This window comes from Oncorhynchus mykiss, chromosome 28 (assembly GCF_013265735.2).
Source record: "Oncorhynchus mykiss isolate Arlee chromosome 28, USDA_OmykA_1.1, whole genome shotgun sequence".
NCBI lineage: Eukaryota > Metazoa > Chordata > Actinopteri > Salmoniformes > Salmonidae > Oncorhynchus > Oncorhynchus mykiss.
In genome coordinates, this window is record NC_048592.1 from 10,442,731 (window position 1) to 10,460,085 (window position 17,355).

A 17,355-nucleotide genomic window follows, 5' to 3' on the forward strand; every position below is an offset into this window, starting at 1 on the left:
ACAACGCCAAATCTACACTGGATTTGCTTACCAAGATGACATTGAATGTTCCTGAGTGGTTTAGTTAGTTTTAACTTAAATCAGCTTGAAACTCTATGGCAAGACATGAGAATGGCTGTCTAGCAATGAGCAACAATCAACGTGATAGAGCTTGAAGAATGTATATATTTTTTTAAAGGGCAAATATTGTACAATCCAGGTGTGCAAAGCTCATAGAGACTTACCCAAAAAGACTCAGTTGTAATAGAAATGTGCTTCTAAGTATTGACTCAGGGGTGTAAATAGTTATGTAAGTTATATATTTTTGTATGAATACTTTCTGAAGGCACTGTATAAAATGGGTCATATCATTAAAAGTACCAGAGCCCCCACACTGAAAATGTGACATGTTTGAAGAGTATATTGTCACAAACAATATGTCTAAAGGGGTGCTTTTGAGATACTAATACAGTATTAATATTCTTTATGTTGAATAAATGAAGGTATGAAAAAAAAGGAAAAGCACGTCAAACATCCTTCCTCCCAATGAAGTTACTATGTGAGAATGCTGATGAAGGCTGCCAACGAAACGAGGTCCATTTGTTTTGCATTTGTCCTGCAAAAAAATAAATATATACAGTACATTAAAACGTAAAGAATATTTCAGTGAGTGTGGGTTTTTCCTTTCTTCAAGTACTATGTGATGATTGCCAGAACAATCTGTGATAGGAAAAATATTCAGGCTACGCTGGTGTGGAATTTTTAATAGTGGTATTAAAGACCAATCTATTACACTTTTTCCCCTACAGTAACTGTCCTTCCAGATTTCTATGAAATATGACCAATAATTCATTACAATTAAAGAGAGTTTTCCTTCCAACTTTTTTTAATTGGGTATGTTGAATAGCAGCTTTTGTGTGTTGGAATGGTGTGGGCGTACCCCAACAACTGTCATACCTTCTCCCACTCCCTGGCACTCGAGGGCGCTAGACGGTCCATCATTACCATACACACACCTGTCACCATCGTTACATGCATCAGCGCTTCATTGGACTCACCTGGACTCCATCACTTTATTGACTGCCTCCTCTATATCTGTCTATTCCTCAGTTTGATCCCCGTGTCAGCATTAATGTCGTTATATTTCCCTTGTCCAGACGCTCTCCGTGGTTTGTTTCCTATCTGTTTTTTCATTAAATCTTCACTCCCTGTACTTGCTTCTCGTCTTCCAGTGTCTGTCCTTACAACGACAGTAGATCGCTGATTGGCCAGTTCATGACATCATCTTCTGAGGCAAAAGCAATCATTTTCTCAACGGTCTGTTTGAGATACAAATTTGAGGTGGGGTTGAATTTTTTTTGTCTTTTTTTATGCTTTTTTTCTTTATCATTTTTTTTCGATAAACTTCAACAACTGAACTAAGAACGTCTCCTTTTACCTTTTTAGTCTAGTTTTTTATTTTCTAGTCTGAACTCAGTCTCTTAACTGAGCACTCTTTTGTTTCTGTTTATTTACAGGTCAAGTTTTTTTAGGAACCATACGGATCCTTTCAGGGTACCTGCTCTGCAGGCTTTCGTGGCAATCTTTGAGTTCACTGGAGCTGGTAAGTTTCCAGTTTCCAGTGCTGGTTGAGCAACTTGACTTGTGCTGAGGTTGCTGTGTGGGAACATTGGTGAGTGGTCAGGACTGGAGCGGTCTGTTGGGCAGAGCCGGGCGGCCCTATACGCAAGTTGTGTAGGGCCCTGCAAATTACGCAAGGGCCCCGTCTCCCCTTCGTGTCAATGTTTACAACTTCGATGAGAGGATGAGGCAGAACTATCCTTCTGGTCACAAAAAGAGAAAACCACAGTGAATTGTGGGAAGAGCAATCAGACGGTCAACGATCCTGTGGCCAAAGTGGAGGCACAAGCACTTGCAGAGGAAGTTGGGTTCTACCGCTACTTGATTTTCTGTGTCGTATGGGGTGTGATACTGACAATGACAAACAAGGTGAACAAGCTCCTCTAATCCACCTCAATGCAGTTGGATATCGCAGGGAATTTAATCTCAAATGCAAAGGCCTCCCTCTGTACATAACTGGACAACAGCCAAAAGTATTTATGAAGAAATGAATGTGGAGGCTGTTCTGAAAGAGAAGAGATTGAGAAACAGCCAGAGGAATTTCAGCTATGAGGCTCCTGATGAACCAGTGACAGACGCACTGAAAAACCTTTGGAGTCAACTACTTCAACATTGTGGTCGACTCTTGGATGAGAGATTTGAAACACTCAACCAGGTGAAAACCAAATATGGAGTGCTGCTGAACTTCAGCACTGCTTCTCAAATGTCCAGTGAATCTTTAAAGGGTCACTGCATGGAAGTTGTAAACACTGACCTAGGGACCTCTGAGGTACCGGAAAAAGGAGATCATCTTGTCATCGCATTTGCATAGTGGCATAGAGCAGTAGAGTCACACATGGATACCATTTTTAGTGGCCTAGAGTCTGAGGAAAAATGTGGCCTTTCATAAACGCATTTCATGCAATTCTACATGACTGGAGACTTTGGCATAATCTTTTTAATCTCCGACTTCCAACGTCAGTGCGTCAGTGCGTTCAAGACAACTGGGAAGGGGAAGAAAAAATTAGCTCCAACTGGGAAAATTAGTTTTGAACGGTCATCCAACTCGGAATTCGAAATGACAGGCTACTTTGACATTGACAAACTGAGATCAATGAAAACAGCCTTGTCTTAAATCCATCAATTGCCTAGGCGTATGGAGACATATTGTAGGCTACACTATGAGGAGGAAATGTGTCTTAAGCTTTTCAGTTTCACTGACTCACCGCAGCTCACTGGCTGGTGATGGACGATGCACTAGTGCCATAAGCCTCTCTCCCGTTTTACTTTGTAAAACAAAAAGCCTATTTAGAAGTTGATCAAATATTTTGGTATATGCTATTCTGAATTATTTAATTTATTTCTGAACAGACATCAGTAACTCTATCAGGGGTGCTGCGGACCCCCCTCCTCCCAAACCCTTTGCGCAGCTATGATTCTATAAGGAAATAAATTATGAAGTGCAATGCTGGAGAGAGGAGAGTTTCAGGCTAATTCATGTCTATCGGGAGAGAGATCATAGAATGTGAATCTCGTTCCAGGTCTGTGAGAGACAGGCCTGCTTCTCACATGGCCACGTGTTGGTGTCTAACATAGGCTACAATGTTGCGCAAACTTTAAGCCCTAGCCAACCCGAATCAACACAACAATATCAGAAAAAGAGAGAAAAAAAAATCATGCCTTGAGAGGTACCGGCTCTGGCCAAATAGTTCCCGAAATGTAACAGTCCAAAAAGGAGAGGTGGATCCAGCGCTCGATGTCGCAGGTCTACTAACCACTGGTCCTGGCAACCATCACGCACACCTGCTCCCAATTGTTATGCACACCTGGACTCATCATCACCTTGATTACTCTCCCTTTATTTAGCCCTCAGTAATCAGGCAGTTTTGGTCACATTCAGTACACCTGCCTTATTCTTATCATTAAACTCACCTTCTGCACCTGCTTCCTGACTCCCAGCATATATGTTACACAAATTAAGTACTGGCTGTTTGAGGCGGGATGGTAGGTGGGAAGAAGGGTCTGCTTGATGCCATTGTTTTTCAGGAATTGTTTCAAATCGGAAGACACCAGCTGGGGTCCATTGTCTGAGATTATTTTTTTTGCACGATCTGTAGGCTGCGAACAGCCTTTGTAGCTTTTTGATGAGGTTTGCTGATGTCACGTGAATAACTTCCAAACACTTTGAATAGCTGTTGATGATCTCTAAAAAGGTTCTGCTTGTCCTTTTCAGTGAAACAAATGTGAATTCTCTAAGGGTGAAGTGGTGCGACAGCCGGCATCTTCTGTACGGTTTGGCAGATTTGGCAACTCTGCACTTCCTTCCGAATGTCACTGTCCAACTCTGGCCATCAGATGTAGCTACGGGCTAAGGCCTTCATACGACAGATGCCAGGACAACTCGTGTCTTCTCACAAAGTATGGTTTCACCTGTCATGTAGCATGGCCACCCATTTACTGTGAGCCACACTGCTGAGTACAGGATCTTTTCTTGTACTTTGCAAAAATTGGCAGCTCATCCACATGTGGGAAGCTGTGATGTCTGTCTTCTCTTGGTAGTCCTGACAACACGTCCGTGTTACTGTGAACAGATGACTTTCTGTATTCGATGTCGTCGTTCGACATGAGTGAGTGCCATCTTTGCATTCTCAATGCTGCTAAGGTTAGAACAGCAGACTTGCGTCCCAAGATAGCCAGAAGAGGCTTTTGGTCTGTAATCAACATGAACTTTTGTCCGTATAGATACTTATGTAATTTCTTGACTCCGAAGATTGGCAGGGCCTCTTTTTCAATCTGGGCCTAGTTCTTCTCTGTGTCCAATAGTGTCAGCAAAGCAAACGCAATGGGGTTTTATTCTCAGTTGTCCATGATGTGGGAGATCAGTGCCCACACCGTACAGTGATTCCTTGTAGGTCCATGACCAACTAAAAAAAAGGTAAGTAGCACTTGAGACACCGTGGCTAAGGTGACGATACTTGCACAGCCCAAGGTGAGTGTTGATTGTCAGGTTTTTCTCAGAATCTGCATCCAACTGGTAGGCGTGCAAGGGATCCAACTTGCTGACTTGCTGACTTGCTGTACATCCAGCAGGTTGAGTGACTAAGTCCTCACTGTGCTTGGTAAGGGATAAGCCTCTTTCACACTCTGGTTGATGGTGGCTTTATAATCGTTACACTCTTTGGAACGAATTTGGTGATCTTTGTTTCCTCGAGCATATCCAACTCGTTGTCCACAGCTTCCTTCAATGCGTATGACACTATTCTTGCCTTCTGGAAAATGGACTGAGTGTCAGGGTGTGTTATCATTACTTTGAAATCTTTGCTGCTGGGTGATACTGAAACATACATTTGAATTAATTCGATATGTTCCAAACACCAATACCGCAAGAATTGAAGTTTCATTTTTATGTGTGTTTGTCTTTTTGGTCTCGTCTCCTTCGCCCCTTTTTGTGCTGTGGGATCTGTGCACCTTCCCACTCACACACAGACACCAAGCCCCACCCCCTGCCACTCACAACAACAGAGATGAAAGACTATCCTGTCTGACAACGAGCAGTTTCAACTCGCTATTTGCATTTGAGGGTTGGTGTGACAATTGGTTATATGGACACCGAAACATATTGGCATTATTTTACTGTAATAAAGGGGAACTTAACCTTAACGATACCCTTTTTATGTCTCAACTCCCAACATTTTTAACAGAGCAGACGGGTGTCAACGAACATGATTGTGGAAAATGAATGCTCAGTTTCTGTTTCGTGTGGCAATGCGGTTCCATGTACCTCTAGCAGTATTTTAGCCACAGACTTATGTGCTAGCTGTCTAGTATGTGTTTTATAAATGTGCAATTGTATAAGGAATTGGCAACTCATTCTTAATCTGATAAATAAGCATATTCTTATCCAGGCAGGGCACTAAACAGGCTGTTCAAACTACTCTAGTCTATGTTGTTCAAATTTACACTACCTCCAATGGGAAAAATGGCATTACAAAGAGACATTCCTTGTATGGTAAGGACTTGGATATGCAGTTAGACACAAGGGCCACTGTCTCTCGGGTCTCAGAAGTGTGTTACCAGGATGCTCTGTATCACCTCCCGTTAATGAATACGCAGTTACAAGTGATTACCTACTCAGTTGAGAAAATCCCTTCGCTAGGGTAAGTATATACATCAACACCATCATTACAGAAACCCTAGACCCACCCCAATTTGCATACCAGATCCACAGATTATGCAATCTCTATTGCACTCCACATTACCCTTTCCCACCTGGACAAAAGGAGCACCTACGTGAGAATGTTGTTCATTGACTACAGCTCAGTATTCAAGACCATAGTGACCTCAAAGCTCATCATTAAACTAAGGAGCTTGGGACTAAACAACTCTCTGCAGCTGGATCCTGGACTTCCTGACGGGCCGCCCTCAGGTGGTGAGGGTAGGTAGCAACACATCTGCCACGCTGATCCTCAAAACGGAGGCGCTTTAAGGGTGCGTGCTTGGTCCCCTCCTATACTCCCAGTTCACCCACGACTGCGAGGCCAAGCACGACTCCAACACCATTCTTAAGTTTGCCGTTGACACAATGGTGGTAGGCCTGATCATCGACAACGATGAGACAGCCTATAGGGAGGATGTCAGAGACCTGGCAGAGTGGTGCCAGGACAACAACTTCTCCCTCAACGTGATCAAGACAAAGGAGATGATCATGGACTACAGGAGAAGGCGGGCCTAGCACGGCCCCCATTCACATCGATGGGGCTGTAGTGGAGCAAGTTGAGAGCTTCATATTCCTTGGTGTCCACACAAACTAGCATGGTCCAAACACACCGAGACAGTCGTGAAGAGGGCACAACACTGCCCATTCCCCCTTGGAGGCTGAAAGGATTTGGCATAGGTCCTCAGATCCACAAAAGGGTCTACAGCTGCACTGCCTGGTATGACAACTGCTCGGCATCCGATCACAATGCTCTACAGAGGGTAGTGCGTATGGCCCAGTACATCACTGGGGCTAAGCTTCCTGCCATCCGGGACCTCTATACCAGGCGGTGTCAGAGGAGGGCCCTAAAAATGGTCAGACTCCAGCCACCCTAATCATAGACTGTTCTCTCTGCTACCGCACGGCAAGCAGTACCAGAGCACAAAGTCTAGGTCAAAAAGGCTCCTTAACAGCCTTTACCCCCAAGCCGTAGCATTTCTGAACAGTTCATCAAATGGCTACCTGGACTATTTGTATTGACACCCCCCTTTTTTTTGTTTACGCTACTGCTACTCGCTGTTTATTATCTATGCATAGTCACTTTACCCCTACCTACATGTCCCACCGCACATTGACTTGGTACCAGTACCCCCTGTATATAGCCTCGTTATTCTTATTTTATTGTGGGACTTTTGTGCTATACTTTAGTTTATTCAGTAAATATTTTCTTAACCCTTATTTTTCTTAACTGCATTGTTGGTTAATGGCTTGTAAAGTAAGCATTTCACGCTAAAGGTTGTATTTGGCGCATGTGACAAATACAATTTTATTTGATAATGGTATTCGGGCCGAGTCCACTTCAGCTTATTCAGACAGATTAATTTCTTCAGGAGTAGGGCCATTTGAGGTTTTTACTCACCAGGTGATGAAATATATATGTAACGGATGTGAAACGGCTAGCTTAGTTAGCAGTGTGCGCTAAATAGCGTTTCAATCGGTGACGTCACTTGCTCTGAGACCTTGAAGTAGTAGTTCCCCTTGCTCTGCAAGGGCCGCGGCTTTTGTGGAGCGATGGGTAACGATGCTTCAAGGGTGACTGTTGATGTGTGCAGAGGGTCCCTGGTTCGCGCCCGGGTATGGGCGAGGGGACGGTTTAAAATTATACTGTTACATATACACTGCTCAAAAAAATAAAGGGAACACTTATACAACACAATGTAACTCCAAGTCAATCACACTTTTGTGAAATCAAACTGTCCACTTAGGAAGCAACACTGATTGACAATACATTTCACATGCTATTGTGCAAATGGAGTAGACAACAGGTGGAAATTGTAGGCAATTGGCAAGACACCCCCAATAAAGGAGTGGTTCTGCAGATGATAACCACAGATCACTTCTCAGTTCCTATGCTTCCTGGCTGATGTTTTGGTCACTTTTGAATGCTGGCAGTGCTTTCACTCTAGTGGTAGCATGAGACGGAGTCTACAACCCACACAAGTGGCTCAGGTAGTGCAGCTCATCCAGGATGGCACATCAATGCGAGCTGTGGCAAGAAGGTTTGTCTGTCAGCGTAGTGTCCAGAGCATGGAGGCGCTACCAAGAGACAGACCAGTACATCAGGAGACGTGGAGGAGGCCGTAGGAGGGCAACAACCCAGCAGCAGGACCGCTACCTCCGCCTTTGTGCAAGGAGGAGCAGGAGGAGCACTGCCAGAGCCCTGCAAAATGACTTGCAGCAGGCCACAAATGTGCATGTGTCTGCTCAAACGGTCAGAAACAGACTCCATGAGGGTGGTATGAGGGCCCGACGTCCACAGGTGGGGGTTGTGCTTACAGCCCAACACCGTGCAGGACGTTTGGCATTTGCCAGAGAACATCAAGATTGGCAAATTCGCCACTGGCGCCCTGTGCTCTTCACAGATGAAAGCAGGTTCACACTGAGCACGTGACAGAGTCTGGAGATGACGTGGAGAACGTTCTGCTGCCTACAACATCCTCCAGCATGACCGATTTGGCGGTGGGTCAGTCATGGTGTGGGGTGGCATTTCTTTGGGGGGCCGCACAGCCCTCCATGTGCTCGCCAGAGGTAGCCTGACTGCCATTAGGTACCGAGATGAGATCCTCAGACCCCTTGTGAGACCATATGCTGGTGCGGTTGGCCCTGGGTTCCTCCTAATGCAAGACAATGCTAGACCTCATGTGGCTGGAGAGTGTCAGCAGTTCCTGCAAGAGGAAGGCATTGATGCTATGGACTGGCCCGCCCGTTCCCCAGAGATGAATCCAATTGAGCACATCTGGGACATCATGTCTCGCTCCATCCACCAACCAAAGACTGTCCAGGAGTTGGCGGATGCTTTAGTCCAGGTCTGGGAGGAGATCCTTCAGGAGACCATCCGCCACCTCATCAGGAGCATGCCCAGGCGTTGTAGGGAGGTCATACAGGCGCGTGGAGGCCACACACACTACTGAGCCTCATTTTGACTTGTTTTAAGGACATTACATCAACGTTGAATCAGCCTGTAGTGTGGTTTCCCACTTTAATTTTGAGTGTGACTCCAAATCCAGACCTCCATGGGTTGATAAATTTGATTTGATAATTGTGTGATTTTGTTGTCAGCACATTCAACTATGTAAAGAAAAAAGTATTTCATTCATTCCGATCTAGGATGTGTTATTTTAGTGTCCCCTTTATTTTTTTGAGCAGTGTATATTTTTTTAAATCAAAGAAATGTGATATTTCACCTCCATTTCAGCGAATTTGATAGGTAAAATAAAAGCAAACATTTGTGACAGTCTCTGGTCCTATAGCTATCAGAGATGGTCCCTAATTTAGAGAATCTCTGATACTTCTGCTTTTACTACAGGCTATGACAGTGTTTTTTTGTAGTTTGCAGTCCATCCCATTTGAAAGTGCACATTCACTTCCATAAAATTTGTTCTAGGTACCAGCATGTAAGATGATTTTTTTTTCAACCTTTATTTAACTAGGCAAGTCAGTTAAGAACAAATTCTTATTTTCAATGACAGCCTAGGAACAGTGGGTTTAACTGCCTGTTCAGGGGCAGAACGACAGATTTGTACCTTGTCAACTCGGGGATTTGAACTTGCAACCTCTGCCGCCGCATGTACAATGATACAGGATACCCTTACAAAAAATTATTTGCCATAAAACTGCAGTACAATTAAATAATGGTGGTTTAATTAATGATATCTGATAGCTTACTGTGTGTTGGCTTCTAATGGTAATATTTTGTCAGTGTTAGCTAATTGCACTGTTTATTGTGCTGCATGTTTCTTCTGTTCCACTGAATGCTGTTTGGATGTTCTAATACGACTAACTAAATTTTTCAGAATTGAACAAATAACACTTAGGTCTGTCTTTTGGTCTTTCAATATCCTACTACAATCCACCAGGATTTTCACAACCCTATTTTTAATCACATTTATTCCCATAAATAATCAGTCAAATTATTGCACCTGAATTTGACCCTGAAAATATGACTATATTTTCCCTTAACGCTTTTAAGCAATTAACATAATACGTGCAGTTATTTTATTTTAATAGCTAAATAAGGAGGTATGCATATCAGGCTAGATCACATCCGGCCTTGATTGGGAATCCCAGAGTGCGGCGCACAATTGGCCCAGCGTCGTCCAGGTTTGGCCGGGGTAGGCCGTCATTGTAAATAAGAAAATCAGTTCCTGATGATTACAGAATAGGATACCGTTTTCCTATCCCTGCTCCCCCTCAACACTCATTCCAACGTTACTTTTTTTGCAGGAATCTTCTAGCTTGGATGCCAGGGTGGAGGAGGGAACATAGGGAAGGAGTACAGATGTCATCCAGCCGGCTGACTAAGAAATGTAAATAGCATATGTTTTGCTCTCTCTATGTCTGTCGATCTCTCTCTCTCTCTCTCTCTCTCTCTCTCTCTCTCTCTCTCTATGTCTCTGTCTGCCAGACTGCTGAGGGGCAACATAGTCAATGAACTTGCTAGGCTAAGTCTAACTTAGTGAAGGCCTTAGGTAATGGTTAATCGTGATTCCTCTCGGTCTTTACAGTTCCTGAAACATGTCAATGACCTAATGCATGGCCCACTCCGTTACCAGTGACCTATTCTGCCACATCCTAGGGGAAGGAGAGAGCAGCACCACTACTACTCCTTAAATCCAGTCATTGACAGTAAGTTTTGTGCAAAATGTACTTTTTTCCCCCTGTTTGATACTATGATCTTCAATGTGTATAGATTCCTACTAACCAGCTTTGTACAAACTACAGTAGGGTTGTACTAGCTATGCTGATGATCATTAACATTTTCTCTGCATCAGGTCTCACTGAGACTGGATTTCCCAAGAGACATGCTATTCAGCTGCCCATGATTGTTTGATCTAACACAAAAAAATAAAGATGCTAGCTAGAACCTAAAAGGGTTCATCAGCTGTCCCCGTAGGAGAACCCTTTGAATAACCCTTTTGGTTCCAGGTAGTACTCTTTTGGGTTCCATGTAGAACCCTTTCCACAAAGTTCAACATGGAACCCAAAAGGGTTCTACCTGGAACAAAAAAAGTTATATGTGGAACCAAAAAGGGTTCTCCTATGGGGACAGCCAAATAACTCTTTTGGAACCCTTTTTTCTAAGAGTGTAGTGTAAGTAGATCCAACTTAAATTAGCACTGCTTCTAATAATATAAGTCTGTGTAAAGCAAATAAAATTCTATTTTAACTTCGCTTTTTTATTTTAGGTGCAAAAACCCTTGTTTCTGATTCAACAAATGCCCTTGGTGAGTCATGTAAAGTTTCTCCCATTTTTCTCTTGCCTATTCTCCCTGACAATGTTCGTTGCAGGAATGATTTGACAGTCACATAGCTTTTGAAAAATATTGTATTTTATTGCCTCTTTACCTTTATTTTTTTTAAATGATACTTCGGGTCCTTTATCTACTTCTCCAGAGTCAGACTAGCGATAGCTCAATGACTGGATGTCTATGGATATCTGCTTGCATTGCGGTAACGCTAATTAACATTGGCTCAGGAAACTAGTTCTTAACATGCTTCATACTGGACACAGAGACAAGTGGTATCCAATAGTTAATTTAACTCTGGGGAAGTAGATAACGGGCCTCATTGCCAAAATCCTGAAGTATCCGTTTAAGACTGCCAAGCTGTCCTCAATTTGGGGAACCTCTGTCCCGGACCATGTCCTCAGGAATACGGAGTGGTGCATTTAGAAAAAGTTGTTTGAATATTACAACATGTATTAAGATTAAGCAAAACTTTCAAATGTAGAGATTAGTTCAAAATTATAATTATCCAATATTGATATCCTCTTTCTTAAAATGTTTCAGATTGATGACCAATGAATTCATGTCCCACTTCAATATGAAGGGACAGAGGAGCAAACATGCCTTCGCTACCACTCGTGTGTGTGCTCCATTGTAGTTGGTAAGTAAATGTAAGCAGTTGAGACATTTGACATAGACAATGAGAATTTCTTTGTAGATTCTGACTTTTTAAAGATATTATACTCTGCGTTACTGTTGTGTCCTGCATGCCCACAATATGCCATTCGTTAACTTATATTCTTCGCTTTGTATGCTGAAGTGTCATGAAAAGCCAGAAAATGTAGGAGGTTAATGAGTTGCGGGCCCTCTGGAAAGTCCTAAAATATGCCCCTGACCACCGTGGTGGAGGAGGATGCAAAGTCTGCATAAAAAAGTTATAACTTAGTGATAACTGCCACAAGCTTCTTCAACTAGTACCATGGAAATACTTTAGCAGAGTCCAAAAAATGTCTTCAGGGATGATACAGTTGTAATGCACAACTCTTCAAGAGGGAAACCACGCTCCAGATCACCTTCTGTGCTCGGAAGTCCTTGATGAGGATCTATCCCATCACACCACTCTTATCAATCAAATAAAACAGCCTTTATATACTCTGTGTTCCAGTATTTCTATGAATGTGGGTGAATTATGAAACAATTACTGTATGCAGATGTGCCATAAATTGTGATATAGATTTGTTTTTGCCATTGCTTGATCTATTTTAAATGTAAGAATGTTGGAGATTTAAACTTTAATTGGTGACTATGGAAACAAATACAAATGTAATGAATTGTGTTTTCAATATCCAACTATCCTCTGCAATACTTTTTACAGTAGGTAATAAACTGTAGACAGGTGGTCATTACCAGGTTATGAGGTCTTAACTATGACCAGTAGCCGACATAATATTACCGTCAGAATTATGACCAGCTGGTCAGATAGGTCACAAATAATTAAGACCAACTGTAAAAAAATATATATATATATATATATTTTTTTCCAACCAGTTTGGGTTTGCGACAAGAATATTATGTCATTCAGTCAGGTTTTACCAACTGGGAAGGGTAGGCTACACTCCTTAACAGTACATTCTTGGGCTAGGTAGCCTATATGCATTCATTCACAGATTTATAAAATTACACAAGGATTGGTCCTTGCTCTTGGATTAAAGAAAACATATGTAGTCTACTCAGATTAGAACAGAACTATGCTATTCAACAGTGCAAAGCTCACCATAACTTCTCCCTCACACTCCAAATCCACCATAGCATCATATCGCCCTTTCAGATCCTGTCAACACAAATGTTAGCCTAACATTGGTTATCTCCCATAATAACTTGAGCAATTTACCATCCGTTTACAATTTAAAACATTGTATTTCCCCCAACAAATATTACATCTCGGCAACACCACTTAAATGTATAACCATAAATCAAAATGACAGGAGTCGCTTCAAGTGAGAGCAGCGCTCCGCCGCTTACCATTAGGACTGCCTGCAGTGGTTGTTTGTCTGTGAACTAATGGCAATATACGATTTGCTCGCTTAGCTGGTGGTTGCTGAAAGGCAGGGTGTGCCGAATAGTTTTTGTCTGGACTTGATTGTTTGAAAAGTCTAAACGGGATCCTTGGGACGTTCAAGCACTGACGTTATCACTATGGCCAGTAGACTACAAAATATAGCACTTAATATAGTTGTCAGAATTATGACCAGCTGGTCGTATGAGCTGGTCGTATGGTGGTCAGAAAAATACACTAAATATACAAAAGTATGTGGAAACCCTATTTCAGCCAGACCTGTTGCTGACAGGTGTATAAAATCGAGCACACAGCCATGCAATCTCCATTGGCAGTAGAATGGCCTTACTGAAGAGCTCAGTGACTTTCAATGTGGCACCGTCATAGGATGCCACCTTTCCAACAAGTCAGTTTGTCAATTGTCTGCCCTGCTAGAGCTGCCCCGATCAAATGTAAATGCTGTTATTGTGAAGGAGCAACAACGGCTCAGGCGAGAAGTGGTAGACCACAAAAGCACACAGAATGGGACATCCGAGTCCTGAAGCGCCTAGTGCGTAACAATCACCTGTCCTCGGTTGCAACACTCACTGAGTTCCATATTGTCTCTGGAAACAAAGTCCGAACAAGAACAGTTCATTGAGCTTCTTGAAATGGGTTTCTATGGCCGAGCATCCGCACACAAGCCTAAGATCACAATATGCAATGCTAAGCGTCGGCTGGAGTGGAAACGCGTTCTCTGGAGTGATGAAACAAGATTCAACATCTGTCAGTCCGAAGGTCAAATCTGTGTTTGGCGGATGCCAGGAGAACTCTACCTTCCCCAATGCATAGTGCCAAATGTAAAGTTTGAGGGAGGAGGAATAATGGGTTGGGGCTGTTTTTCATGGTTCGGCTAGGCCCCTTAGTTCCAGTGAAGGGAAATCGTAATGCTACAGCATACAATAACATTGTGCCCGACCTCACCAATGCTCTTGTGGCTGAATGGAAGCAAGTCCCCACAGCAATGTTCCAACATCTAGTGAAAAGCCTTCCCAAAAGGGTGGACCAACTACATATTAATGGCCATGATTTTGGAATGAGATGTTTGAAAAGCACGTGTCCACATACATTTGGTAATGTAGTGTAAATCATATTCTGGTCAGTAATTTTTTTTTTGGGGGGGGGGGATGTTCGAGCTAATACTTCATGATTCAAATCAGGTTTTGCCCACTGGGAAGGGTGGGCTACACTCCTTAACAGTACATTCTTGCGCTAGGTAGCCTATGTGTATTCTTTCACAGAGGACTTATACAATTACACAGAGGGATTGGTCCTGTGTCTTGGATTAAAGAAAGGCTACTTTCTACTTTCTTACTTTGTAGGCTACTCAGATTAGAATATAATGATGCTATTCAACAGTGCAAGTCTAACCATAACTTCTCCCTCACACTCCAAATCCAGCATGTCATCATATCGCCCTTTCCGATCCCGTCAAAACAAATGTTAACCAATGTTAGGCAATCTCCCATAATAATGCATTAGCAATTTACCATCAGCTTACAATTTACAGTATTGTATTTCCCCCAGTCAATAATGCATCTCGGCTGACACAACAGATCAAAATATCCCTTAAAATTATAATCAAAATAGTTCCAATATTTACCACTTCATGAATCCCTTCGGGCCATGGCCACGGGAAGTAGGGGTGCTGAGGGTGCTTATAAAAAAATATTATTTTGTGGGGGGGGGGGAATATTTTCCAAAACTAGTGCACTTTGCCTTTACTAGTATTAAGTGAACGATAGACATCTGTAGCCCTGGCAAAAAAAAACATTTTCACATCTCAGCTTTGGCAAAAAAGGTAGTTGTATAACTAAGAACAGTATCTTGCACGATTCAATAGTTGGAATTGTAAGAGTTGTTGCCTTGTCCCTTTCTCTGCAATTGTCATTCTAAGGACAGCTTTTTTTCCATCTACGTAACATTGCAAAAATCTGAAACTTTCTGTTCTAAAATGATGCAGAAAAGTGAATCCATGCTTTTTTCACTTCTAGATTAGACTACTGCAATGCTCTACTTTCCGACTACCCGGATAAAGCACTAAATAAACTTCAGCTGCTAGAATTTTTTAAATATATATATATTTTTTTACATTTGATCTTTATTTAAACTAGGCAAGTCAGTTAAGAACAAATTCTTATTTTCAATGACAGCCTAGGAACAGTGGGTTAACTGCCTTGTTCAGGGGCAGAACAGCTTTTTTACCTTGTCAGCTCTGGAATTCGATCTTGCAACCTTTTGGTTACTAGTCCAACGCTCTAACCACCAGGCTACCTGCCACCTCAAGAATCTTGACTAGAACAAAAACAATTGATCATATTACTCCAGTGCTAGCCCCTCTACACTGGTTTCCAGGGCTAGGGCTGATTTCAAGGTTTTACTGCTAACCTACAAAGCATTACATGGGCTTGCTCCTACCTATCTCTCCGATTTAGTCCTGCTGTACATACCTACACTATGGTCACAAAACGCAGGCCTCCTTATTGTCCCTAGAATTTCTAAGCAAACAGCTGGAGTCAGGGCTTTCTCCTATAGAGAAACATAACATTTTTTATGGAAAGGTCTGCCTACCCATGTGAGAGACGCAGACTCGGTCTCGACCTTTAAAACCTCTACGGGATCGGTGAACCTCCACCGGGACGGTTGCGCTAACGTAAGCTAACGTGATTAGCATGACGTTGTAAGTAACAAGAACATTTCCCAGGACATACATTAGACAATTCTTATATGGGCAGAAAGCTTCAATTATTGTTAATCTAAATGCACTGTACAATTTACAAAGCTATGCCATGCTATTGTTTGAGGGGAGTGCACAACAACAAAAAACGTATCACGGCAATTGGTTTGATATATTCACCTCTGAAGGTATATAATGTACTTACATTCAGTATGATTGCTCTGATTTGTCATCTTGAGGGTCCCAGAAATAAGATGAAGCATAGTTTTCTTTGATAAAATAAATGTTTGTATTCAAATGTAGGAACTGGGTTCTACAGTTTGAACCCCTGCTGTGGGGTTATATCCTGTCTGGTTGGCCCTGTCCGGGGGTATTGTTGGATGGGGCATCAGTGTCTTCCGACCCGTCCTGTCTCAGCCTCCAGTATTTATGCTACAATAGTTTGTGTCGGGGGCTAGGGTAAGTCAGTTATATCTGGAGTATTTATCCTGTCTTATCCTGTGTGAATTTAAGTATGCACCCTCTAATTCCCTCCCTCTCCCTCCCCTCGCGGAGGACCTGAGCCCTGGGAACATGCCTCAGGACTACCTGGCCTGATGCCTCCTTGCTGTCCCCAGTCCACCTGGTCGTGCTGCTGCTCCAGTTAACAACTGTTCTGCCTACGTCTATGGAACCCTGACCAGTTCACCGGACGTGCTACCTTGTACTAGACTGGCTATTTTTGACTCTCTCTCTCTCTCTACCGCACCTGCTGTCTCTAACTCTGAATGCTCGGCTATGAAAAGCCAACTGACATTTACTACTGAGGTGCTGACCTGTTGCACCCTCTACACCCACTGTGATTATTATTTGACCCTGCTGGTCATCTATGAACATTTGAACATCTTGGGCATGTACTGTTATAATCTCCACCCACCACAGCAAGAAGAGGACTGGATACCCCTCAAAGCATGGTTCCTCTCTAGATTTCTTCCTAGGTTCCTGCCTTTCTAGGGAGTTATTCCTAGCCACCGTGCGTCTACATCTACAGTGCTTGCGGTTTGTGGTTTTAGGCTGGGTTCCTGTAAAGCACTTTGTGACATCGGCTGATGTAAAAAAGGGCTTCATAAATACGTTTGATTGATTCTAATGGAATCCAGAAAGAACAAAACACGGTCCTCAAACATTTAGGCTACATCAAAAAGTGCAAAGTTAGTTTCTGTTTATGTAATGTGGTGCAGTTGGTAGAGCATGGTGTTTGTAATGCTAGGGTTGTGGGTTCAAGTCCCATGGGGTACCAGTTTGAAATAGTATGATAATGTATGCACTCACTAATGTAAGTTGCTCTGGGTAAGAGCGTCTACAAAAAAATAATGAATAGACCATTTCAGCTCTCACATAGAAATAAAGTGCATTTGCAAAGTATTTAAACAAACTGGACAGAGCCTGTTTATCAGATTCACTTTTTTTGTACAGATAATGATTAGACTCAAGTTACAAATGATGGTAAACATTTAAATACATTTAGTTAAAAATTGTTCACAAA

At 42.6% G+C, this 17,355-nt stretch overlaps 1 protein-coding gene across 4 annotated transcripts in view; it reads right to left on the reverse strand.

Moving 5' to 3' along the window:
• Positions 1-17,355, reverse strand: part of LOC110508497 — a 45,304-nt gene that overhangs the window by 24,204 nt on the left and 3,745 nt on the right. For 2 of the 4 annotated variants that reach the window (XM_021589055.2, XM_021589054.2), the window contains exons 1-2: positions 13,081-13,170; positions 12,833-12,889 (exon numbers count right to left, since the gene is read on the reverse strand). The exons of the other annotated variants lie outside the window; for them this stretch is intronic. In XM_021589055.2, the coding sequence (XP_021444730.2) occupies positions 12,833-12,889; positions 13,081-13,083 (60 nt within the window). In that variant the 5' untranslated portion in view covers positions 13,084-13,170. Of the gene's footprint in view, positions 1-12,832; positions 12,890-13,080; positions 13,171-17,355 lie in introns of those variants that run through there. 4 annotated transcript variants of the gene reach the window in all.